Source organism: Nomascus leucogenys, chromosome 2 (assembly GCF_006542625.1).
Source record: "Nomascus leucogenys isolate Asia chromosome 2, Asia_NLE_v1, whole genome shotgun sequence".
Classification (NCBI taxonomy): Eukaryota; Metazoa; Chordata; class Mammalia; order Primates; family Hylobatidae; genus Nomascus; species Nomascus leucogenys.
Genome location: NC_044382.1, coordinates 30,998,013 through 31,022,201, shown reverse-complemented (window position 1 = coordinate 31,022,201; position 24,189 = coordinate 30,998,013). Strand labels below are relative to the sequence as shown.

The window sequence follows — 24,189 nt, the reverse complement described above, 5'->3', positions numbered from 1 at the left end:
TCTTGGAGTCATACTCTGTCACTTCTTCTCACAAAATAACAAGTTCTATTCATAGAGGTTTCTTTGTTTGTTTGTTTGTTTGGTTTGGTTTGGTTTTTTTGTTTTTTGGAGATGGGGTTTTGCTCTTGTTGCCCGAGCTGGAGTGCAATGGTGCAATCTCGGCTCCCTGCAACCTCTGCTTCTTGGGTTCAAACGATTCTCCTGTCTCAGCCTCCCAAGTATCTGGGATTACAGGCATGTGCCACCACATCTGGCTAATTTCTTGTATTTAGCAGAGTCAGGGTTTCACCATGTTGGCCAGGCTGGTCTCAAACTCCTGACCTCAGGTGATCCACCCACCTCGGCCTGCCAAATTACTGGGATTACAGGCTTGAGCCACTGTGTCTGGCCTTCATAGAGGTTTTGTTGTAGATAAACAACTACACAGGATGTGCACGTGTGTGTGTGTGTGTATGTGTATATATATATGTACAGAACATATACAGTATATATGTATATATGGTTAGCAAATCAGCAGGTTTCAGGGATCATATCCTTTCAAGTCTGCACAATGCCCAGCGCAGAGCCATGCACTCGTGCCACTTCACTGATGGTGATGGCGGTGACAGGGATGCGGTTGAGCACGCAGCCGAGGACAGAGCAGCGCCGGAAAAGCCTCCCCTTCCCCTGGCCCCTGTGCCACTCCTGAGAGCACCCCCTGCTGCTCCTGGATCTCTCATGATTTTCTCCTCTGCCCCGCTAGGGTGTTGTGCCCAACATACCTTTTCTAAAAGCTCCTGGTTTCTCTTAATGAAAAGTTGTTTATCTTCTACCCAGTGTGAATCCTGTTTGACAAAGAATATCGCGCAGTCAGCATTTCAGAGTGGCACGAAAGAGCCTGTGTCGTCAAACCACTTTGCCAGAGCTGCCTTCTCCCCACCCTGTTTGTTTGCCTGCCAAAGACTGATAAGTAGCACCCACCTCTGCCAGCTCCTTCAAAGACATTGGGGCCAAAGTTGCCGGGAAAATTTAACCCCGTTTTCATCATCACTCCCTATTTCTACCTTTTCCAGTTTGAATAATCCAGGACCAGCCTTCTGGGGACTCAGAAGTGACCACACAGGCAAAAAGTGAAAAGGGTCAGAATGCACACAGGCTAGATACATATGGATGGAAAACATTAAATGCAGAACCATAAATGTAGCATAGAGGCAAAGAACGCAGCTGGAGGGGTGGGTCTTGGTCTTAGCAGCTTATGACAACTCTAGCTATTTGTACAGGGTTCCTCTTCCTCTGGCATTCTCTCTCTTGCCCAACCTCATTCACTGTTGTGGCTGGGTTCATACTCTGGCCAGAAAAACACCAGGGACAGAAGTACAGAGTTGAACATTCTAACGCAGTTTGAGAAAGATCACTGTGGAGAGCCAAGCTGTGTCCTGGGTGCGGCCCATGCACAGGTGAGCTAGAGGAAGGTCAGATTGAATTGTCTGCATCTGCAGAAGAGCTAGCAACCAAATGCCTACCTGCCCTTTCTGAGCCAGAGTTGCTTCCAGGTCTTCAATTTTGGCTTTATACCTTAGCACCTCTGCTTGGAGCTGTTCTTGAGCCTGGTGAAACCAAAATTCCAGAACTCAGCAAGTAAAATGGTTATTCAATATCTTTCTTGACTAGAACTCAACAAGTAAGAGAGAGAGAAAGAGAGGAAAAAAGGAAGAATTTTCTATGACAAAAGAATCTTTCTGATCTAAATTCTTGTTTAAAATTCCCTGTAGCATTCTTTATTTTCAGGTTAGTATTCAAACTCTTTAGCTTGGCATTCAAGAACTCCCATTATATTTCCAATCTTTTCCTACTACTCATCAGCCTAGAGTCAAACCCTTACCTGCTGGCATAATTCTTGTTTCCTAAATACGCCTTGTAACTCTCCACTCTTCTCTTTATTTGAATGATTTTTCTTTCACGAAAGCCTTGTTCCATTTTGCCTCCCCAAATTCTTTTGATTCCTTTTTTTTTTTTTTTTGAGACAGAGTCTCACTCTGTTGCCCAAGCTGGAATGCAGTGGCACAATCTCGGCTTACTGCAACCTCCGCCTCCTGGGTTCAAGCAATTCTTCTGCCTCAGCCTCCCAAGTAGCTGGGATTACAGGCACCTGCCACCACGCCCAGCTAATTTTTGTATTTTTAGTAGAGATAGGGTTTCACTGTGTTGGCCTGGCTGGTCTCGAACTCCTGACCTCAGATGATCCACCCGTCTCTGCCTCCCAAAGTGCACCTGGCCTTTCCATTCTTTCAGAGCAAACTTTGTGCCTAAATTTCAAATCAATTTCTCTCTGTCTTTCTTTCTATATCTTATTTTGTGTGTCTGTGTGTGTAAGTAGTTTTGAATACTAATCTTGTATGGAGCAACTTTGTTGTCCTATGTGATTTAGCCTAGTAATTTGTTTCCTGCCTGTAAACCCATTTTTTTGTTGTTGTTTTACAATCTGGATAGGTTTTTTAGTACAAAGTTGAATAAAAACAGCGATGATAGATATTCATTGTGAGGAGAATAATTCTTTTGATTGTTAAATATTACATTTACCTTTATCAGGTCCAAAAAATAATTAATTTTGCTAAGATTTATTTTAACTGTGAATTGATGTTGACTGTAACCTATTTTTTCTTGTACCTAATTTTATCTTTTGTTTTCAATGATGCTTTCATCTGTATTATTTTTTAATTTCTAGTCTCTTTAAATTTACTCTGTTGTTCTTTTTCTAACATCTTTATTTCTTTTAGATTATTTTTCTAAGAATGGTAAGTTTTCCTAACTTTAATGGCCAGGGATAACGCGAAACCTTTATTTAGATAGAAGAATTAAATGAAAGAGGGAGGAATCTCCAAAAAATAAAAGGAGAAGTCTCCTTTTTTTGGAGGAATCTCCAAAAAATAAAAATAAAATAATATGCTATTATTTTAATTCCCCAATCCATATTGGTAAGAACACTTAACCACAAATATTATAGCAGTGGGGCATATAATGACAGCTTATAGGCACATTCCTTTGTAATGACTGCTTGCCTGTTCTAAATCGGTGTTTTTTAAAAACCTGCTTATTTACTTATATATGTGTGTATGCATGCTACTGTTGAAAAATGTATAACTGTTACATCTACCCTTTCCCACTGAACAACAGTAGTTCTACAAAACTCCTCAGCGCATTGTAGACCCTCCAGAAAGAAAGTAGGATGAAATCACTAGGTGGTCTCGGTGGTCATGCTCCCTTTTGGCTCATGTAAATTTACCTAGGAGGCAATTATAGCCTGGTGATTATGACTGTGAAGTCACAAGGGTAGGAAACCTAGGTAAACCTAGGTAAATAATTTAACTTCACTAAACTACATTTAACTTCTACTAAGCTATTATTTCCTCTTCTATAGAAAGAAGATAATAATCATATCTAGCTCCTAGGGTTGTTTTAGGATTATATAGATAATGTGTATAAAGTGTTCAACACAATGCCTGGAACACAGCAAGCACTCAATAAATATTAAGAATTAGTAGAGTACATGTCTATCTTTTCTTTTCTTTTTGTTGAAATAGGCTCATGAGAGGCAGTTATGATATAAAGGAAAGAACATTTGACCCAGTAAGACTTAAGTTGTAATATCAGCTTTGCCATTTATTATTTGTGCGATTTTGGGCAATTCAATTAACCTCTCTGAGTGTCAAATTTCTCTTTTATAAAATATCTGCCTAAGGGGACTGTCCCAAGGGTTAAATGAGATATTGTCTGTGAAAATTCTGGTAAGCTGTCAAACGTAAATGCTGGACACTTATTAACGAAGAGAAGACACTGGCTCACTATTGCTTTTGAAAGATAAAAAAGTTCTTTTTCTAAGCAAGAAACTAAAAAATGGCTTAACAAAATCCAATATTGTCTATCTTTGAAAATGTATGTTTTCAAACAGCAAGAACAAGAACTATGTACTCAACTATCTTTAAAAGAACAAAAGCATTGATCTAAGCTGGTTCTAATGTTTCTAGATTCAAGGTTTGTTGACACAAAAGCTATAACAATTCAAAAGCTGCAGAGGAGAGAAGAATACAGGGAAAGCTGTCTTATTGATATTTTTATGTCCACAGTGCTTTTACGCTGTGACTGCTGCATGCTAATTCAGAGCACTCTCACAGATACACACTAACCTTGGCTTCTCGTTCAGCGTCGATGATGCCTCCCGTCTGCTCCTGTAGGAGGGCATATGCTCTTTGGAGGGCCTGATATTCTTTTGTTAATTGTCGAAATCTTAGTTCAGATTCTTCAGCTGCTAAACTCTTGAGGTTAAGAAAAAAAGCCCCAAAACAATTGTATTATGTTCAGGTCCTGTTTTCAATGTGAAATATTAACATTCGTGCACTTTTTACAAGAAGTAAAAGGTTGTTTAACAGTCTATTTGATTTTATTTTTAGCTCTGAAGTGTATATGTGGGCACAAATACTGTGATACTTTCAAGATGGATTCTGCAGAAATACATAAATATTTATTTTCGTAAAAGAAGCATTTAGCATTTGATATGTTTCTCATTGTTAATCATTTGGGCTTAGAGTGTAGTCAATTTTGGATCCAAATAAGAAAAAGTCATATCCAGATTTTGGACCTAAATTTGAAGAAATGATACCCTAGAATTTTATTCTTATTTCTTTTCAATATGTTCATCTCCAGCAACTTTTTTTTTCCCCCACATAAATCATAAAAACTGTTTTATTGCATTACATCTTAAACTTCAGGACATAACATAATCAGCAGGGAATTTTGGGAAACAATGCAGACTGGGGTGTTTCACTCCTAAGATCCTGAGTCAGGAGTTGCATGGTAGGGTCCAGGAATTTTCATTGTAACTGAGCCCTCTAGATCATTCTGATGAGGGTGGTCCACAGAACACACTTCACTCAACTGTGTCTCAGACCACATCCAAAAGCCTGCTAAGGCCTCTTGGGTTCCTACCCTCCCTAGATAAAGAATATTGGAAAGTAACTTTTATTTTGAAAGAAGTCTTCAAATTAGAGAGCTGAACTGGAGAGAAATTTCTAAAAGGTTTACCTGCTATAAGTGAAGCTATTTTTCAAGAGATAATAAAGTGCAGCCTCAAAATTGGTTACTATTATGAGATCACTTTGTGCTGTTTATATAAAGGAGATGAAATGTGAAATCCTTTTTCTTCCCCATTAAATCAAAGATTTGGTGACAATATTGCCCTAGGCTAGAGAAGTAGAAAATCTTACTTCATCCAAGTCATCATCAGGAGTAGCTGGTGTTCTGTCTGTTCTAAATGAGGCCATGGATGATGTCTCTGAATCCATAGAGTCCTCATCATAGCCAATAAACGGGTCCAAAACAGGCCTCTAAATGGAGGGAAAGTACTTATTTACTGACACAGCTAACAGTAGGGAAAGGTGAATGTTAAAATACTGTCAACTGGCATACATGTAAGTGAATATAGAAGACATGGATCCTCTATGCTTCTTTGTTGAAATAAAAACATTACGCACGAGCATAATAATTCCAATAAGTGTTTCTCCCATATTATTTTACTTCTGACATCTTAAGAAAAATTCATAATATGTAGCTTTTTTCATAGAAACACTGAAGCGTCTTTCATATTACATTTTATATCATGATGAGCTAATGTGGTTTACTCTTTCCTGTATTTAAATTATGACCAAAGGACTTTGAAAACTCAGGTATCTATGTGATGGAGATGATCAAATCTTAAGTCTTGTCATCCAAGTCCACATTAAAAACAAATGGTATACTTGGTAAAAACAAAATAAAAATCAAATAGACAAACTGAATAACAAAACTTTGTGGATTATAAGACACTATGCAGATATTGATGGCTTGGGAGCATTGTTATCAATAACACTGTCTGAATGAATAATAAAAATGTATTAATTGTCATAAACTGGACATCAGACTCTAATACTGTTCAGTGGGAGACATCAAATCATGTGCATTTCTTGAATATGACTCTCCAACTTGTCAGGTAATCCTTTCTACATTAAACCTAGGGGCATCTCCATTTAGAGAAAGTTATATTAAAGCAAACCCCTTTCAGGTTAAAATTTACAACAGAATCATTTTTAGACTTCGAAGAAATGTCAACAGAAAAGGTTTTCTTCTAGCAAATAAAGCCCATGGTTTGCTGTGACAGTTCTGGAACACCTGATTCATCACATCTTTGTAGAAAGATTCCATGCCAAGCCTCATCTCTCTGGCTATTTGTGGCAAATGCCTGATAACTTCGATTTCTTATTACCTTAATTGGCTTAGAACTTCTTCTATGCTTTCTTCTACGGATGAGCTTTTCTCGGTCCTGGAAAACAGATGACAGATTTTCAGATCCAGAATTGGTAGAGGTTTCTTTATAGTTTTTTGCAAAGATGGAGTGTTTTTTCCCATAAGGCATTATATTTGGAATAGAATAAGACTTTGTTTTTTAAATTTTGGCAACTTTTGGGATTGATACTTACATATATTCAAGATAAGAATCCTCTACAACTATTCCTGATGATTTATGTGGATCAAGGAGCCTCATGATCAGAAGGTATACTGTGTTCCTAATCAGAATCCTGTTTTATACTTGAACGTCAAGTAGCTATGAAAATAGTTACTTATATTCCCCCAAAGCACAGTACTTTAGTTCTCCTAGATCCAAAATTACTTTAAATTTGTGTTAAAAATATAATTTCACAATAAAGTAAAACCATATTCTTTTCATTTAGTCATTTGAAATGCATAGAAAGCTGTCTTTGGCCTATTTTTGCATCCTTGTTCTCACCTGCAGTCCCTGAAAATAGGACAGGGAACAGAGTAGCTAGTGGGTTGGAGTCATTTAATGTTTCTGTTTTGTCTTCAGTTTTTAAAAAATTTTCTGGGAATCTCAAAGAATGCCTAGAAATATTGATCAATTTCATGATTTATTGTTGCTGTGAATAGAGATATCGTGGGAATTTGGGGTTTATTCACTAAGCACTCCATGTATTTACTGTAAAAATTTAAACTAGATAGAATGTCTTTTGAAAAGTCTGATGAGTATGCCTAAATAGCCCAAAATTCTATAAAAAATTTATAGCTTAATCTCAGGATACTCAAAGCCAGGCAAATTCCTGGGCTCATGAATCTGTAAAATGTATGAGTTATTAGGATGTGAAAATGAAATGAGGAAAACAGGGAGACCACATTTAATAAGTAACCTGGTTTAAGCCAGTGGTGTTTGGGCTTTTTTTTTCACCTTTATAAGTAAAAATGCAGCCTCTATATATGAGACTTTTACAATTTACAAATTATTGTGATGGTTAATATTCAGTGTCAATTTGATTGGATTGAAGGATACAAAGTATTGTTCCTGGGTGTGTCTACGTGGGTGTTGCCAAAGGAGGTTAACATTTGAGTCAGTGGACTGGGAAAGGTAGACTCACCCTCAATCTGGGTGAGCACAGTCTAATCAGCCACCATCACAGCCAGAATAAAAGCAGGCAGAAGCACGTGAAAAGACTAGACTGGTTTAGTCTCCCAGCCTACATCTTTCTCCTGATTCTTCCTGCCCTGGAACATCATACTCCAAGTTCTTCAGCTTTGGGACTTGGACAGGCTTCCTTGCTCTTCAGCTTGCAGATGACCTATGGTGGTATCTCACCTTGCGATCATGTGTACCAATACTCCTTAATAAACTGCCCATTATATATACATCTATCCTATTACTTCTGTCCCTCTAGAGAGCCCTAATACAATTATATATTTAAATTACCTTCCTAATCTAGTGTATTCATTATAACATATAGTCAACATAGAAATTTTAAAAAGGATGAATCATAGGTAATCATAAACAGAAGCTATAACCTTTCTTTCTCTCAGTGGCAGTGAATCACTTTTCTCACCTCACTCTGGAGACTATTGCCTAACTCCCTCCTTGCAATTCAAGTCTTTAGGCCTTGACTTGGTCCTGAAGTGAGAGCAACCAGCGATGTCATTCACAGAACACAGATGGAGAGGCAAAGAAGAAAACCCAAAGGCACCTAGAGGTCTTAGTGCATCCTTACCGGTAACACAAACCTCAGCCAAACTCTGACGGAAGTAATAACTGCTCTACCCACTCAGCAGGTACTGAAGTAATGATCAGAAAATCTGGGCTGAAATTTTAGCTCTGTTATGTAATTATATTGTTGCTGTTCATCCAATAAATATTTATTAACTGTAACTATGTGCTAGATACTGAATTGAGACCTGGGAAACAAGATATATATGTGATGTTGTTAGCATAGACAACATATTAAATCCCTGAGCCTCGGGATCCTGCTACTGGAAGGCAGTTACAAGACACACCCAACCTATCTACAAACTTATACAACAAGGCATTTAAAAGTTCTTTTAATGTGCTTTGCTGTTACTATTTGTGCTACCAAATTAGTTAACAAAGGATTATAATTTAAAAGGTGTAAAGCAGTTGAACAATATAAAATATTGGAATACAGTCTCTAGAACAAAATTACATATTTAACATATGAACTTGGGCCTCTGGGGTTAAACTAAAATTAACTGCTTTCAGTGTACATTTTGTTGGCTACTTGTCCTTGGGAACAACTTAGGGTTTACAGATTGATTGTCACCTACCCTTGTGAGCTCATCAATAATGTTCTGTTGCTCAATGACCTGAAGTTTTAGAAACTCTGTTTCTTGTTCTTCATTAGCTTGGTCGAGGTCGTTCAGAGATTTTAATTTCTTCAGGGGTGGATGGGATGTTATTTTTTCTCTCTGGATTGGAAAAGCAGAAAGTACAGGTGGAGACTTTAAAAACCTCAAACTTTGGTTGTTAACATAAAATATCTGTAGAAAGTTTATGAGGCTCCTGCTAAATTTGGAAATTGCACAGCCTGAATACACATACACCAACTAAATCCTCAAGCACATTTTATCTGCCATAATAAGTCAATATTATTGGGGATTGTCGAAGATCTCTATAGATGTATTGAAAGTCTATTAAGGAGTACATTAGCATTTCACTTGTCTATATATAACACAAGTAATGATATCTATTTCCCAACTATCATGCATGATCTTAGAAGACAAGGTGTGCCTGGGGTATAGGTCTGTTGTTAGTGAAGTCATGGAAGGTTTCTGTGGCTAAGTTATGTCAAAGCTTTCCTTCTCCATTTCCAAGCTTTTGGAAAGCGTGCAAATTCCTGGAAGCACTCCTACAGTTTTGCAAATATAGAAACCTCATAAAATTCAGAGCCAGCAACCTTCTCTTGCTTTCTTCGTTAAGGCTTCCTTGCTTACATAAGGAAAAATCCAAATAGCATTGTATTTTTAAAACAAGCTGAGAAATGGCAATAAGTCAGGTCATTAGGGTAATATAATTAAGGAAGCTGCAGTTTTGCAGAATCTGTGATACACACCATTTCTGAATTTTCCTTGGTAATGGCTTTTAGTTTTTCTTCCATGCGCTGCAAGGACACCATCAGTTCATCGTTTCTCTTGGCGAGGCACTTGTTCCTTTCCAGGAGAGGTTTACATTGCTTTTCGGTTTCCCGCACACGTTTTAACTGGGAAGAAATAAGTGAAGATTTGTGTCTTGTGTTTGGGGGACATGCAGGCAGGGGAGTAAAGTGGTGGGAGTAAAAGCACCTCTGGAGCCAGCCTTGTCTGCTTCGCTATGTGGCTCAGGACTGACCTTCCTTCATTTAACAGACTGTTTTCTTTTCAGTTTTCTCTAATGGTTTTTCATCACAACTTTCATAGCCTTATATCAATCCATTGTCTTAAGGAAAGAACTACAGAGACTGGTTTTGGAAACGCTCCGGAGGACCCCCTCTCCTTGCTTTCTTTCCCTTCCCCCACCTGTTACTCCACCGTGCTCAGCTGCAATCCCTGCACCTGGAATGACCTCCATTAGCTCAGAGATAAAGGAGCTCACCCAGACCACACGGTCACTAAGTAATGAGACCAGGAGCTGAATCCAAGCCTGGTTATCTCCAAAGGTCATTCTTTCAGAGATCTTGTGGAAATCTCCTGACTCGCACTACAGTTGTTATTTTAAAAGAAATTTTATTGAGGGAAAAAAACCCACACGTAAGTTGTAAGTTTGAAACTCTATGGATGTTTGTGTAAGGATATCAAATTCTCCCCAAGCTTAGTAAAGTATGATTGTATTGTTATCCACCCATAATTAAGAGTGAGCATACTCTCATTTGCTTGGTTAGTCTAAAGCAGGGTTTCTCAGTCTCGGCATCTGTGACATTTTGAGCCAGATATTTTTTTGATGTGAGGTGTCCTGTGCAGTGGAGGATGTTTAGCAGCATCCCTGGCCTCTGCTTGCTAGATGCCAGTAACACTCTGCTAATTGTGACCATCAAAAACATCAGATATTGCCAAAATCGCCTGTAGTTGGGAACCACTGGTCTAAGTTTATGAAAATTGTCTTGAGGGGATTGTTAATAGTCCTTCCCTTTACTTTTAAAACTCTCCTTTTTGTATATTTCATGATCATCCTATACATAATAGATTTTCATTTTCAGCTTCTCATGATTAGCTTATTCTTTTCTTACTAACGATTCTGAATGTGAATATGTATTGGGAGAAAAGCAAGGAAAAAGGAGGGGTGTATTAGAAATATTTGAGAAGACATTTTAAAGTATGCACTACTGTTCTTGAGATTCTAAGATTTTGGGAAGTGCTGAGGTGGAAGACTTAGCTAATTATGAATATTTGTAAAATCTCATCTTACGATTCTTAAACAGCACTTCCACAAATCCATCTCAATCTCAATTTCATATTAAAGAAAGAACTCCATTTCATATTAAAGGCCAAAACTGGGTTTATTTTTATAAATAATCTGACTTAGTCCTGAAGCATTAATGCCTTAGTCCTTAGTGCCTGAAGCATTAATATTAAATATTGTATACATATAAGGACAATACGTTATTCTTATTTTTTAATCTGTCTCTTCTGAAGGTCAATGATGTGAGTTTTAAATACTTAAATTTACTTATTAATACAATTCATAGAAAATGCAGATATGCACAAAGAAAATATCTATAATTCTATCACATCATACATCAATAACCATAGTCCCACAACACCCAACAAAATGTTCCTTTTAAGATACACCTTAAATAACACATAGAAAGTTTGAAAAAAAGTGTGTGTTTATGTGTGTATACGTATGTGTAAATATGTATGTATATATGTATGTCTATATAGTTATAAATACATATATATACACATATACACATGTATATTCACGCTAACACTAAAACAAAAATCTGATACAGTTCAACTAATAACAATGACTTTAAGCCAAGAAGTATTACCAGAGGAAAAAAAACGCATAATGATTAAAGGGTCAATACATACAAAAAATATAACAAATATTAATATATATTCATCTAGTGACATAATTTCTAATATATTATATATTATAAATATATATTATTGTTCTCTATATAAAGTAAAATTTAAAGAACTAAGAAGGATATAGACAAATCTATTGGGAGAACAAGCAGACAAAAATATCAGTAAGAATTGAAAAATTTTAAACACGATTATTAACAAACTTCAATCAAACTGCAACTAATAATTACAGAGTATGCCTCCTTTTCATGTAAACATGTAACATTTATAAAATTGACTGTATGCTGAGGTCATAAAGCAAATCTCAATAAATTTTGAAGGAATGAAATATACAAAGTACATTCTCTGACTATAGTAGAATGAAGGTAGAAATTGATACCAAAAAGATAACTAAAAAATCTCTAAATGTTTTGAAATTAAGCCATATACTTCTAAGTGACTCATATATCAAAGGAAAAATTACATGACTTTAGAAAAATTTTTGAATGAAATAACAATATATTAAACTAAAGCAAGGCTTAGAGGGTCAATTACAGCCTGAAATGCATATATTTGAAAAAAGGAAAGGCTGAAAAGAACTCTTATATGAATAGCTCTATTAAAAACAAAAATGTAAGCCATAGAGCAAGATATTTTAAATGCAAATGTACCACAAGTGATGACAAAAAATCCTAATAGTAACTTAAACAGTAAAGGCAGCATAACAGAAAATGGGCAAAAGGCTAAGGGCAAATTATATCTGAAAGGCTAGTAAATATTTGAAAAGTTACCCTACCTTCTTAATAATGAGGAAAATTAAAACCATAATGTAAGGTGTAAGAGTATGCCTACATCCACCAACATGACTAACAATTATCTTTTTATGTTGGAAAAGATACGGAGAAACTACCACTTTCATTCATTATTGGTGGGAATTGTGACAACTTGCTGTTTGGTAATAACTATTGATGCTGACTACATCCATACTCTAACATCCAGTAATTCTACTCCTCTGTATATTCCACCAGAAATGGGCACATTTTTTCACAAATGACATGTAGAAGCACTTTTCTTCTCAAAACAGCTCAGAAGTTTTAAGAAACAACATAAATGTCCATTAACAATAACATGGATAAGTATATTGTGATATATTATTTGAATACTATAGGGAAATGAAAATGAATGAATTCTGCATGCAACACAATGGATAAATCTCACAAACAAGGCTGAGTAAAAGAAGCAGAAGAAGTCAGACAAAAAAAGAGAAAACATTGTATGATTTCATTTACAAAAAAATGTTAAATGGTGATAGACATCTATGGCGGTTGAAGTCAGAATAGTGGTTAAGTTTAATAGGATGCTAATTGGGAGGGGTCACAAGAAGCGGGGGTGTGAGATGCTGGTAATCTTCCATTTATTCATCTGGATGGTGGTTTTGGTTTTTTGAGTGTGCCATTTTGTGAATATCTACTGAATGGTATCTTTATTATTCGTACACTTTTCTCTATTATGGTACAAATCTATAACATAGTATGTAATCCTGTAACATAATGCTTAACAACAACAACAACAAAAATTTTTAGTATATCTCACCAGTTCATTTCGTTCGTCTCCAAGCAAGGTATTCCTGTCCTCTAATTTTCTTATAGTGGCATTCAATTCAGCTATTCTCTTTTGATTTCTTCGCAAATCCTACAAAGAAAAATTAAAATGGGTATTTCTTCAACAACACTTTTCACGAAGTTTGGAAATATCAGTTATTATTCATAAAAGTAATAGGCTCAGTTCTCTTATCTGGCTCCTGAAGTGAGAATAAAGTATTCTCTTATCCAAAGAGTAAATATCTACCCTTTTATAATTCTCAGTATTCGCCACTTGGGTTGAAGACCACGCCAGGTTGTAATTGCAAATGAATTCCACGTGGCGGATACTCCCTGGAGCCAGGACTCAGGGCAGGGAGAATGCAGAGGGTTGGATCAACTTATCAGAGCTGTGTGCTGAGAGACCAAGGTCATACTGTGATTACATAAGGTTCAAAGGGTATCCCTTGTGTCATGGCCACACATTGCTTCCCACAGCTTAGACAGCTGTCCTGGTATTACCATTAGCCACAGAGGGGAGAGAGTAGGAGGTAGGGATGAATATTGTCAATTCCTTCATACTTCTGAAGAAAAAGGTCGAAGTGAGAAAATGTTGATGTATTACCTTCATGTATAAAGGGCAGTAGTTTATCGGATAGGCCTCACTAGTATATTCTGCCCAATGCAGCTGGCTTCTTCACTGGCAGAATGGCTGTGAATCACCTTACACAGGGCATTCATGGCTAATTTCATGTCGTAGAGTTATATAGGACTGTTATTATCATATGCTAACAATTATATTATCATCTTACATTTTGATAATGCTGTACTGTTTGACAAAGTAGTTTCAAACACATTATATCCCAACATTCATAATATCCTAAAGGATTCAGTAGAACAGGTAAAATTCAGGTAGGTAATAACTCCTTTAAGGTCTTCTGGCTAGTGTCAAAAGATAAGTAACTAATATGTATTAAATGCTATGTGCCAGAAACCATGCTCAACATTTTACATGTTATCTCTTCTAATCTTTAGACCAGCCTTATGAGGTACTACTACAGCTTCTATTTCACAGATGAGGAAACTGAATGGTGAAGTGGTTTGCCTAAGGACACACAGTAAATGGCAGATTTGGGATTTGAACCAAAGAGTCTGACTCTAGAGCCCATTCTCTTGACAACTATGCTATATTGCAGGTACCTGTCAGTGTCAGAACTAAAACTTACAGAAACTGCTAAATCCTAGATAAGTACTCTTTCCACCACCTACTAAGATTATATACATATATCTGTATACATATATTTATTCTGTGTATTAATTCATAAACTATTCATTACTTAGTTCTAAGTAGTACTTTGGAACCCATCTCTGTTCCTAAGTAATACATTTCCATCATTATAGCAGCTAAATAATTGGAAAGGTATAAGAGTTATAGCCAACTGCATATAAACCCATTTCTATTGCTGCACTTCTGAAAATAATTTCTCATATAAAATGATGAAAATTCATGGAAATAAGTGGTAAGTTCAATCAGACAATGTGTCTTCAGATGAAGATTAAAAATGGTTTTGTCTTTTACGCAGTTATACATTTTGACCCCTGTAGATGACAACCATCTTTATCAATTTCCAACCCAATTGTTAACAAAAGGGAAAACTACCAGTATAGGCAAGAGGCAAAATATTTTCATCTAATTTATGTTTCTCATAATAGACTTAAGTTTGGATGGGTATTGCCTGGCTAGAAAAATTCTGGGAAGGATTTAAAGAAATCTATCTCATGTGATCTGCTAATGTAGTGCAGACCACTTAGTCGTCTATGAGTTTACTCGAAAACCCTGCTCTCAAGATACAAGCTGATTTTATAGTAGGAGGTAGATTGATTTCTTTGTAGTAAACAAGAAAAGAGCTTAAGTAAAAGGTAAAACTTGGGAGCTAAATAAAAGACGACTTGTGTGTTCTTAACTTCAACTAGAATGGACTTACAGGACTGCTGCAGTGTTCGGAACCATCACCTGCCCTTCCTGGAATTTCTCGTTTTGGGCTGCTCATGTTGCACTCAGCCTCCTTGACCAGAAAGAGTTGTTCATCCAAAGCCTCCTTCTGAAGTTGGAGTTTCTGTACATAGCCTGTCTGGGTCTCCAGTTCCTTTTCCAGGGAAAAGATGATCCTGTCCTTGGCTTTGATTTCATCCATCTGAATTAAATGAGACCCAGGACATTTTATTTAACAATGCTGTAAAGAAATACATTTTTACAATGGTGTAAGTTTAACTTTTTTTATCTGATTGATACAGAAAAAAATCATGGATATGATAAGTGTATTGGTTTCATGAGTAAGATGAGGCAACATTGTGTAATGAAGAAGTATCCTGGGTTAACTAGGTGTCAAGGAGAGTAATGTTTTTTCTCTCTAGTATACCCTGTGAAGATGTTTTGACTCAATATATTGTTTCAAATAGTCTGGGTTGATTAGATATGCAAAGGAAAGTCTAACTTTAAAATGGCCATTAATTTTATTAAAGATGAACATTAAATATTCCACTCTAATGTTTCCTAGGACATTTTTTGATGTCACTTCTTCTTTGGGCAAATGGGTATTCAGATTCAATCAAAATAGCTGTTGCTCCTGTTAGTAGCTGGTCATTTGTAACTGAAGAAACTTCAGACTTCCCAGTGGCCTAGTCATTTTCCAAGACTAACATGCTTGCATTCAGGTGATGGATTTGGAGGGAGGTCCTTCCACGGTTCATGTATTATATCTCTTTCTGTTCTCACTTGTATTTCAAAGCAGCCAGTTCTTAGCAACCATTTTATCATTACTATAAGAAAATCATGGTTGGGATTAACAGGAATAGGAAATATCTGGCAATATTAACCACTGTTTTCCCTCCCACATGTGTGAGATATATTTATTGACCCAAATATGCATTTCTGCTAAGCCTGGGGATGGCCTCAGAAGAATTTCTCAACTAAAGGCCACAGGCATTCAATATCAATTGATTTGAGTTCCCTTGGAATGAAACCTTTTTGCCATCCTAGGATGAGGGCTAATGAAGTGAATGTCTACAAACAATTTTTAAAGAGAGCATAGCCATTGGGTGAAACCTTTCTTCTCATTTCACTATATTCTATGTGTACATTCAAAATGGAGATAAGGAAAAGACATTTAATACAAACAACATTATGCTGTTTTGCTTTTTCTAAAAGTGTCTCCTTATACAAAACAAATACTTTTGTATAAATTTTTCTTTGCTGTGTGCTCTTAGACCAGAAAAAAATATTTTTAACAGAAATGGTGTTACATAGTCACGTATTTTCCACATATAAGTATCTGTGAGCTACTGCCTTTGAGTCACATGCTTAAATTTTAGGTCAATTCTGAGAGAGCTTTGGGCTAAATTCTGCATGATCTTGTAATATCATCTGATAACTTGGTAAGAATTCAATATTGTCCTGTTAATTGGGAACAATAGCGTTGTCTTTGGTTTCAGTCTCCTTGTAGAAGACTTGAGACCTGTGTTTTTCTTAACTGAGCAGCATGTTCATTTGTCAGACTTGTCATCTGGAGCATTACTTTTATTTGCAGGTTAACATAGCTCTAGTTACTTTTTAGGAGTTGACATAGCTCTAGTTGTTTTTTATGTACTCACCTTGTTAAACTTGTTGAAAAATCATTCTATTACTGCCCACATTCAGCCTCATTATCATCATCATCATAGCTGAAATTTATTGATCTTTCACTATATTCAGGGTACTATACTCAGAGCTTAATATACCTTATTTTATAACAATCCTATTCAGTAGGTTCAGTCGTCATCATTTTACAGGTGATGACTGAGGACCTGAAAGCTTAAAAACTTGGTCATAGTCGTATGTCTAGTAAGTTGTGAAGCCTTACTTTTAATGGAATCTTCTAACTATAGAGCCCATTCTGTTAGGTACTATGCTATACTGGCTTTAAGATTGTTCATATAGTTTAAGCATTTCCCAAAGTGGTTTCCTGTGGGATATATAGTAATTAGCATTGAGAAAGCTTTATTGCATAGCAGTTATGAGCATGGACTCTGATCTCAAAATACTGAAAATCAACCAAAGCCCTACTTAGATGGGAAAGGGTATAAACCAGAATTCTCTGGGGAAATTTTCTAGACAGAACAACTCCCATTTCTCTCCTTTCCAGTTCCAAAAATGGAGCTTGGGGTACGGGTAGGCACAGAGTAAAAAGAAGGAAAAAATGAAGATGAGTACATCTGCGCTATTGAAAAAGTTTCCTATGTTATTCTGTGTTCAAGCAGTTTGTGAACTACTCATGAGGTGGCTCAGATTTTACTTTTTTTAAATTTTAATGTTTATTTTACTTTAAGTTCTGGGATACATGTACAGAATGTGCAGGTTTGTTACATAGGTATACATGTGCCATCGTGGCTTGCTGTAACTATCAACCGGTCCTCTAGGCTTTAAGCCCCGCATGCATTAGGTGTTTGTCCTAATGCTCTCCCTCCCTTTGCCCCCCACCACCTGACAGGCCCCAGTGTGTGATGTTTCCCTCCCTTGTCCGTGTGTTCTCATTGTTCAACTCCCACTTACGAGCGAGAACATGCAGTGTTTGGTTTTCTGTTCCTGTGTTAGTTTGCTGAGGATGACGGCTTCCAGCTTCGTTCATGTCCTTACAAAGGACATGAACTCATTCTTTTTTATGGCTGCATAGTATTCCATGGTGTATATGTACCACATTTTCTTTATTCAGTCTATATCATTGATGGACATTTGGGTTGGTTCCATGTCTTTGCTATTGTAAATAATGCTGCAATAAACATATGTGTGAATGTGTCTTTTAGTAGAATGATTTATATTCCTTTGGATGTATACCCAGTAATGGGATTGCTAGGTCAAAAGGTATTTCTGGTTCTAGATCCCTGAGGAATAACAACCCTGTCCTCAACAATGGTTGAACCAATCTACATTCCCACCAACAGTGCAAAAAGTGTTCCTATTTCTCCACAGCCTCACCAGCATCTACTGTTTCTTGACTTTTTAATAATTGCCATTCTGACTGGTGTGGGATGGTATCTAATTGTGGTTTTGATTTGCATTTCTCAAATAATCAGAGATGATGAGCTTTTTTTTTTTCATGTTTGTTGGCCGCATAAATGTCTTCTTTTGAGAAGTGTCTGTTCATATACCTTGCCCACTTTTTGGTAAGGTTGTTTGCTTTTTCTTGTAAATTTGTTTAAGTTCCTTACAGATTCTGGATATTAGACCTTTGTCAGAAGGGTAGATTGCAAAATTTTCTCCCATTCTGTAGGTTGTCTGTTCACTCTGATGCAAGTTTCTTTTGTTGTGCAGAAGCTCTTTAGTTTAATTAGATCCCATTTGTCAATTTTGGCAATTGTTGCAATTACTTTTGGCGTTTTCATCATGAAGTCTTTGCCCATGCCTATGTCCTGAATGGTACTGCCTAGGTTTACTTTTAAGGTTTGTATGGTTTTGGGTTTTACATTTAATTCTTTAATCCATCTTGAGTTAATTTTTGTATAAGGTGTAAGGAAGGGATCCAGTTTCAGTTTTCTGCATATGTCTAGCCAGTTTTCCCAGCACCATGTATTAAGTAGGGAATCCTTTCCTCATTGCCTGTTTTTGTCAGATTTGTCGAAGATCAGGTGGTTGTAGACGTGTGGTGTTATTTCTGAGGCCTCTGTTTTGTTCCATTGGTCGATATATCTGTTTTGGTACCAGTACTATGCTGTTTTGGTTACTGTAGCCTTGTGGCAGAGTTTGAAGTCAGGTAGTGTGATGCCTCCAGCTCTGTTCTTTTTGCTTAGGATTGTCTTGGCTATATGGGCTCTTTTTGGTTCCATATGAAATTAAAAGTAGTTTTTTTTTTTAATTCTGTGAAGAATGTCAATGGTAGTTTGATGGGAATAGTGTTGATTTATAAATTACTTTCAGCAGTATGGACATTTTCATAATGATGATTCTTCCTATCCACGAGGATGGAATGTTTTTCCACTTGTTTATGTCCTCTCTTATTTCCTTGAGCAGTGGTTTGTAGCTCCCCTTGAAGAGGTCCTTCATGTCCCTTGTAAGCTGTATTCCTAGGTATTTTATTCTCTTTGTAGCAACTGTGAATGGGAGTTTGTTCATGATTTGGCTCTCTGCTTGTCTATTGTTGGTGTATAGGAATGTTTGTGATTTTTGCACATTGATTTTGTATCCTGAGACTTTGCTGAAGTTGCTTATCAGCTTAAGGAGTTTTGGCCTGAGATGATGGGGGTTTCTAAATATAAAATCACGTCATCACAGAGATAATTTGACTTCCTTTCTTCCTATATGAATAAACTTGATTTCTTTCTCTTGCCTGATTACCCTGGCCAGAGCTTCCAATGCTATGTTGACTAGGAGTGGTGAGAGAGGGCATCCTTGTCTTGTGCTGGTTTTCAAAGGGAATGCTTCCAGCTTTTTCCATTCAGTATGATATTGGCTATGGGTTTGTCATAAATAGCTCTTATTATTTTGAGGTTTGTTCTACCAATACCTAGTTTACTGAGAATTTTTAACATGAAGGGATGTTGAATTTTATTGAAGGCCTTTTCTGTATCTATTGAGATAATCATGTGGTTTTGGTCATTGGTTCTGTTTATGTGATGGATTACATTTATTGATTTGCATACGTTGAACCAGCCTTGCATCCCAGGGATGAAGCTGACTTGATCATGGTGGATAAGCTTTTTGATGTGCTGCTGGATGTGGTTTGTCAGTATTTTATTGAGAATTTTCGCATCGATGTTCATCAGGGATATTGGCCTGAAGTTTTCTTTTTTTGTTGTCTCTGCTTTTAAATTGTTTGGAATAGTTTCAGAAGGAATGGTACTAGCTCCTCTTTGTACCTCTGGTAGAATTCAGCTATGAATCTGTCTGATCCTGGGCTTTTTTTGTTGGTAGGCTATTAATTACTGCTTCTATTTCAGAACTTGTTATCAGTCTCTTCAGGGATTTGACTTCTTCCTGGTTTAGTCTTGGGAGGGTGTAAGTGTCCAGGAATTTATCCATTTCTTCTAGATTTTCTAGTTGATTTGTGTAGAGGCATTTATAGTATTCTCTGATGGTAGTTTGTACTTCTATGGAGTTAGTGGTGATAGCTCTTTATCATTTTTTATTGTGTCTATTTGGTGCACTCTTTTCTTCTTTATTAGTCTAGTTAGTGGTCTGTTTTGTTAATTTTTTCAAAAATCCAGCTCCTGGATTCATTGATTTTTTGAAGGGTTTTTTGTGTCTTTATCTGCTTCAATTCTGCTCTGATCTTAGTTATTTCTTGTCTTCTACTAGCTTTTGGATTTGTTTGCTCTTTCTTCTCCAGTTCTTTTAATTGTGATGTTAGGGTGTTGATTTTAGATCTTTCCATCTTTCTGATGTGGGCATTTAGTGCTATAAATTTCCCTCTAAACATTGCTTTAGCTGTATCCCAGAGATTCTGGTACATTGTCTCTTTGTTCTCATTGTTTTCAAAGAACTTCTTGATTTCTGCCTTAATTTTGTTATGTACCCAGTAGTCATTCAGGAGCAGGTTGTTTGATTTCCACATAGTTGTGTGGTTTTGAATAAGTTTCTTAATCCTGAGTTCTAATTTCATTGCACTGTGGTCTGAGAGACTGTGTGTTGTGATTTCAGTTCTTTTGCATTTGCTGAGGAGTGTTTTACTTCCAATTATGTGGTTGATTTTAGAATAAGTGCCATGTGGCATGAGAATAATGTGTATTATGTTGATCTGGAATAGAGAGTTTTGTTCTATTAGGTACACTCGATCCAGAGCTGAGTTCAAATCCTGAATACCCTTGTTATTTTTCTATCGCATTGATCTGTCTAATACTGACAGTGGGGTGTTAAAGTCTCCCACTATTATTGTGTAGGAGTCTAAGTCTCTTTGTAGGTCTCTAAGAACTTGCTTTATGAATCTGGGTGCTCCTGTCTTGGGTGCATATATTTTTAGGTTAGTTAGCTCTTCTTGTTGAATTGATCCCTTTACCATTATGTAATACCCTTCTTTGTCTTTTTGATCTCTGTTGGTTTAAAGTCTGTTTTATCAGAGACTAGGATTGCAACCCCTGCTTTTTTTTGCTTTCCATTTCTTGGCAAATTTTCCTCTGTCCCTTTATTTTGAGCTTACGTGTGTCTTTGCATGTGAGATGGGTCTCCTGAATATGGTACGCTGATGGGTCTTCATTTTTTATCCAATTTGCTAGCCTGTGTCTTTTAATTGGGGCATTTAGCCCATTTACATTTAAGGTTAATATTGTTATGTGTGAATTTGATCCTGTCATCATGATGCTAGCTGGTTATTTTGCGCACTAGTTGATGCAGTTTCTTCATGGTGTCATTGGTCTTTATACTTTGGTGTGTTTTTGCAGTGGCAAATATTGGTTTTTTCTTTCCATATTTAGTGCTTCCTTCAGGAGCTCTTGCAAAGCAGCCTGGTGGTGATAAAATATTTGCTTGTCTGGAAAGGATTTCGTTTCTCCTTCACTTATGAAGCTTAGTTTGGCTGGATATGAAATTCTGGGTTGAAAATTATTTTCTTTAAGAATGTTGATGGCTGGGCGCGGTGGCTCACGCCTGTAATCCCAGCACTTTGGGAGGCTGAGGAGGGTGGATCACAAGGTCAGGAGATCAAGACCATCCTGGCTAACATGGTGAAACCCCGTCTCTACTAAAAATACAAAAAAATTGGCTGGGCGTGGTGGTGGGTGCTTGTAGTCCCAGCTACTCGGGAGGCTGAGGCAGGAGAATGGCGTGAACCTGGGAGGCGGAGCTTGCAGTGAGCCGAGATCGCGCCACTGCACTCCAGCCTGGGCAACAGAGAGAGACTCCGTCTCAAAGAAAAACAGACAAACAAACAAAAAGAATGTTGACTATTGGCCCCTACTCTCTTCTGGCTTGTAGGGTTTCTGCTGAGAGATCCGCTGGTAGTCTGATGGGCTTCCCTTTGTAGGTGACCTGGCCTTTCTCTCTGGTTGCCCTTAATATTTTTTCTTTCATTTTGACCTTGGAAAATCTAATGATTATGTGTCTTGGGGTTGATCTTCTCCTGGAGTGTCTTAGTGATGTTCTCTGTATTTCCTGGATTTGAATGTTGGCCTGTCTTGCTAGGTTGGAGAAGTTCTCCTGCGTAATATCCTCAAGTGTATTTTCCAACTTGACTCCATTCTCCCCATCACTTTCAGGTATTCCAGTCAATTGTAGGTTTGTCTTTAACATAGTCCCATATTTCTCGGAGGCTCTGTTCATTCCTTTTCATTCTTTTTTCTCTAATTTTGTCTGCATGCCTTATTTCAGCAAGATGGTTTTCAAATTCTGATATCCTTTCTTCTACTTGGTCGATTTGGCTATCGATACTTGTGTATGCTTCACGAAGTTCTCATGCTGCATTCTTCACCTCCATCAGGTCATTTATGTTCCTCTCTAAACTGGTTATTCTAGTTAGCAGTTCCTATAACCTTTTATCAAGGTTCTTAGCTTCCTTGCATTGGGTTAGAACATACTCCTTTAGCTCACAGATGTTTGTTATTTACTGACCTTCTGAAGCCTACTTCTGTCAACTTGTCCATCTCATCCTCCATCCAGTTCTGTGCCCTTGCTGGACAGTTGTTGTGAACGTTTGGAGGAGAAGAGGCATTCTGGCTTTTGGGATTTTCAGTGTTTTTTCCTCATCTTTGTGGATTTCTCTACCTTTGATCTTTGAGGCTGATGACCTTTGGATGGGGTTTTTGTGAGGGGGTCTTTTTGTTGGTGTTGTTGTTGTTGCTTTTTTACTTTTGTTTGTTATTGTTTGCTAGTTTTTCTTCAAACAGTCTGGCCTTTCTTCTGCAGGGTTTCCTGGAGGTCCATTCCAGACTCTTATTGCCTAGGTATCACCAGTGGAGACTGCGGAACAGCAAAGATTGCCACCTGCTCCTTCCTCTGGAAGCTTCACCTTAGAGGCGCACTGGCCTGATGCCAGCCAGAGCTCTCCTCTATGAGGTGTCTGTTGGCCCCTGCTGGGAGGTCTCTCCCAGTCAGGAGGCACAGGGGTCAGGAACCTGCTTGAGGAGGCAGTGTGTCCCTTAGCAGAGCTGGTGCGCTGTGCTGGGAGAATCTCCCTTGTCAGGATCAGCCAGTATCTTCAGAGCCAGCAGGCAGGAAAGATTAAATCCACTGAAGCTGCTACCACAGCCGCCCCTCCCCTCAAATGCTGTGTGCCAGGGAGATGAGAGTTCTGTCTCCATCCCCTGAATGGACCTGCTGGATTTCCTGCAGAGAGACCTTGCCTAGTGAGGAGGACTCTAGAGAAGCAGTCTGGCCACAGCCGCTTTGCTGTGCTGTGGTGAATTCCACCTAGTCCAAAAATCTCCCAATCTCCTTAGCACAGTCAGGGGAAAACCACCAACTGAAGCCTCAGTAATGACGGTCACTCCTCCCCCCAACCAAACTCAATCATCTCAGGCCAACTCTAGACTGCTGTGCTGGCAGTGAGAATTTCAAGCCAGTAGTTCTTATCTTGCTGGGTTCCATGGGAGCATGGGGGTGGGACTGGGACCCGCTTGTGAGACTGCTTGGCTCCCTGGCTTCAGCCCCCTTTCCAGAAGATTGGACAGTGGTCCTGACTCATTGGAGCTCCAGTCATCTCTGGAGTATGGAAAAAAAAAAAAAAATCCTGCAGCTCAGTGCCTGTTCAAACAGCTGCCCAGATTTGTGCTTGAAACCCAGCGCCCTGGTGGTGTAGGCTCATGAGGGAATGTGCTGATCCGTGGATTGCAAGTGTCCATGGGAAAAGCGTAGTACCTTGGGCAGGTAGCACAGTCTCTCACTGCTTCCCTTTGCTGGAGGAAGGAGGTCCCCCTGCTGTGTGCACTTCCCACATGAAGCGACGCCTCACCCTGCTTCTGCTCGTTCTCTGTGGGTCGCACCCACTGCCAAACCAGTCCCAGTGAGATGAACTGGGTACCTCGATTGGAAAAGCAGAAATCACCTGCCTTCTGCGTTAGTCTCGCTGGGAGCTGCAGACCTGAGCTGTTTCCATTCGGCCATCTTGGCCCCTCCCCTTCATGTTGTTATTAAGAGGGATTTCATGCCTACTTCAGCAATACGCTGGTGAAAGGAAGTCGTGGAAAAAATTAGCAGATCAAGTGGATATACTTACAGATTTTATACTGAAAACCATCAACAAATGAAAATATTTAATGCAAAGCTGCCTTTTCATTGGATACTTACCTGCCAACTCCGGAGTTC

At 37.9% G+C, this 24,189-nt stretch overlaps 2 protein-coding genes across 5 annotated transcripts in view; one reads left to right on the top strand and one right to left on the bottom strand.

Annotated features, from left to right (window-relative positions):
• Nucleotides 1-24,189, bottom strand: part of JAKMIP2 (janus kinase and microtubule interacting protein 2) — a 188,763-nt gene that overhangs the window by 47,161 nt on the left and 117,413 nt on the right. For 3 of the 4 annotated variants that reach the window (XR_004033227.1, XR_004033228.1, XM_003266599.4), the window contains exons 4-12: nucleotides 14,912-15,121; nucleotides 12,940-13,038; nucleotides 9,414-9,560; nucleotides 8,629-8,769; nucleotides 6,275-6,331; nucleotides 5,241-5,360; nucleotides 4,164-4,292; nucleotides 1,503-1,586; nucleotides 762-824 (exon numbers count right to left, since the gene is read on the bottom strand). Coding sequence is in view for 2 of the 4 variants with exons in the window: in XM_003266599.4 (XP_003266647.1) it covers nucleotides 762-824; nucleotides 1,503-1,586; nucleotides 4,164-4,292; nucleotides 5,241-5,360; nucleotides 6,275-6,331; nucleotides 8,629-8,769; nucleotides 9,414-9,560; nucleotides 12,940-13,038; nucleotides 14,912-15,121 (1,050 nt within the window). In the remaining 2 variants the exon portion in view is untranslated. The remainder of the gene's footprint in view (nucleotides 1-761; nucleotides 825-1,502; nucleotides 1,587-4,163; nucleotides 4,293-5,240; nucleotides 5,361-6,274; nucleotides 6,332-8,628; nucleotides 8,770-9,413; nucleotides 9,561-12,939; nucleotides 13,039-14,911; nucleotides 15,122-24,189) is intronic. The other variant, XM_004087253.3, reaches the window with a different exon arrangement.
• LOC105739300 overlaps nucleotides 1-24,189 on the top strand; it is a 103,685-nt gene that overhangs the window by 76,992 nt on the left and 2,504 nt on the right. The gene's annotated exons all lie outside the window — the stretch shown is intronic.